Source organism: Gavialis gangeticus, unplaced genomic scaffold (assembly GCF_001723915.1).
Source record: "Gavialis gangeticus isolate Ggan-Ray unplaced genomic scaffold, GavGan_comp1, whole genome shotgun sequence".
NCBI lineage: Eukaryota > Metazoa > Chordata > Crocodylia > Gavialidae > Gavialis > Gavialis gangeticus.
In genome coordinates, this window is record NW_017728992.1 from 164,270,739 (window position 1) to 164,273,429 (window position 2,691).

The 2,691-nt window shown below is 40.9% G+C and overlaps 1 protein-coding gene across 1 annotated transcript in view; it reads left to right on the forward strand.

Annotated features, from left to right (window-relative positions):
* The window catches only part of DCAF13 (DDB1 and CUL4 associated factor 13), a 62,008-nt gene that overhangs the window by 8,033 nt on the left and 51,284 nt on the right, over positions 1-2,691 (forward strand). Inside the window, exons 2-3 of the mRNA XM_019528052.1 lie at positions 700-899; positions 2,219-2,326. Coding sequence (XP_019383597.1) covers positions 700-899; positions 2,219-2,326 — 308 coding nt within the window. The remainder of the gene's footprint in view (positions 1-699; positions 900-2,218; positions 2,327-2,691) is intronic.

The following is a 2,691-nucleotide window of genomic DNA, read 5'->3' on the forward strand; positions in this document are numbered from 1 at the left end:
GCACCAGCTCCTTCCCTGCCAGTGAGCAGGGTGTCAGGGCTGTGTGCTGCCCCCCGCCTGTACTGCAGGGCTAGGGGGGGCACTGGGAGTGAGGGGGTATGGGAGCAGGACCTGCATCCATGTCCCAAGGCCAGAGCCAGCAGGGCCCAGAGCAGGGCGGCAGGGGTACAGGGTGCCAGCTGGCAGGAGCTCTATGGAGTTGGGCCAGCTCCCCCGTTTCCCTGGTGGTGCAGCCCAGCCGGGCTCCGCAGACCCCTGTCAGCCTGCGCCCCGTTCTGGGCCCCACCGACATTGGGAGATTGGTCCCAAGATGGTGACCAGAGAGCAGGGCACCTGTCAAGGGGCGCAGCCCTCAACAGCTTGCCACAACTTGGTAAGTGGCCCTCCTCCCAAAATAATGGCCTGTCCCTTTGATAGACAGACAGTGTGGGGACAGATTTTAGTCCTGGAAAAAAAATGAAATAGGAACAAGTAATCTGATAAGTAATTTAAAAAAATTGACAGTGTCCTTTATAATTTCTGAATCTCTGAAATGCTAATGGGGCAAATTCTAAATACAAACAAACAGTACCCTAACAAAGGAGCCAACGGATCAATTTTGAAGAAGAACCAAAAGAACACAAAAAATCTGTTGTATTGTTCTCATCCTGACAGAGAGCATCAAGTAATTCATATAAATTTGTATCTGTTTTGTTCCAGTTCCAAGAAACTATGATCCTGCATTACACCCTTTTGAAGTTCCACGAGAGTATGTGCGGGCACTGAATGCAACTAAACTAGAACGTGTGTTTGCAAAACCTTTACTTGCTTCGTTGGATGGCCACAGGGATGGGGTTAACTGCATGGCCAAGCATCCAAAAAGCTTGTCTACAGTGCTTTCAGGGGCTTGTGATGGAGAGGCAAGTGCAAATTCATAAACAAATGGAACCCTGAGAAATGTTTGTGCCTTATTTTGTGGCTCTTTCTTTTGTCTGGATGGCCTTTTTTCAGTAACTAGAGTTATATTTTTACTTTTACACATAAAAGGTGGGTAATTAACTGTTAATTTAGAATGGTATGATAACTGTCAGTCAGTCTGACACTTTGGTATCATTGTTACTATAATGGCAAATAAAAGTGCTACAATAGGAAGCAATTACAGAACAAACACCATACCATTCACCTGTGCTTTTGGTTTTTATACTTTTTATGTAAAGTATATAAAATATTTATGTAATCAGCTGCTTCCAATATATGTATTTTCACACAGCAATACCGGGGGAAAAAACTTGTCTTAAAATACAGTAAATATTCATCTGGGTATATTGCTAATGCAGTTAGAATGGAAGAGATATTGGGCATTAACACAGAATGTAACAGACTCAAAATCTGAAGAGGAAAAGAAAGTTAGGCTTTTTTGTGATTTAATGAACCACAAAAAAGCTAACATAAATATTTATCAGCAGTAAACCAGTATTGGAGAAGTTATTTGGAAAATGCCAACCTAATACATTCACTATGAAACTGTAAAATTGCAAAACTTTAAATTAACTGTTAGAATGAAGATTGTTTGTTGGTTCTAAAGATTTTTCCATCTTTCTTCTTCATAAGCTGACTTGGCTTTTTTTCAAAACAGATTTGTGTTTTTTTTCCCCATTGTATATTTTTAATTTTTTCAAGAAAAGTAAAAAATTACTAGAGGTAGCTGAATGGATTTAAGTCACAACTGCTTGTGGTGAGGATAAGGTTATATATGGTGAATAGTTAGATTTTTGGTGGCGCACAGAAATTTCTAACTGGCTAAACTGACATCTAATTAGGGTGCTCTTTCATAAATATTTTGAAACGCAACTATATGCAAAACAGTCCTTTTCATTGTACTCCATATGGTCCTTACACTACAAGCCAATCCAACTTTTTGCAGCAGTTGACAGGATTGGGGCATATGCAGAATCAAATTCTTGCTAGCATGGCATCAATACTCATTTCAACAGATAGTTGAGGTTTTTTGGGTTTTTTTAAGGAAGTATGATTTAGAAAACCAAAAAACACAGAAAATCGATGAGTAGGTTTTGGTTCACAGTGTCTGGAACTAACTTTCTTAAAATCAATGAACCTTCAAGCAAATGGTGTCTATTTGACATGACTTGCTGTGATGTTTTACAGTTTTAGTGTGAAAAGAAATAGGGAGCTAGGAAACTATCATGTAAAGAAAATAACTCTGGTATATATTTTACAGGTTAAAATTTGGAACTTGACCAAGCGACAGTGCATCCGTACCATACAAGCACATGAAGGCTTTGTGCGAGGGATGTGTGCCCGCTTCTGTGGTACTTCTTTCTTTACTGTATGTATAAATTTAGCATGATTTTTCCAGTGGGAAGCCTATTGTGTTGTGTTGTATTGTATTCCCTGTGGTGAACTATTAACGTATCTGTAGTGTTCAGGACTAGAGTCCTAACTCAGGGTTTGTATTCTGTAGAGGTGCACTGATACATCATTCCATATATCGATACTGATCAAAGGAAAACTGACGTTACCGGCAATTGGCTTTTTTTTGGCTGATGTGGCTGATAATGCCACCAATAAATGCCTCATATGCAGAGCCAGGAATGCATCCTAGCAGCTTGGAGAGCAGCATCTGGCTGGGGTAAGTCTGTTGAGGGGGAAGGGGTGTGTGTGGGGGGGCAGATCGGGGCCCCCATGGTGAGG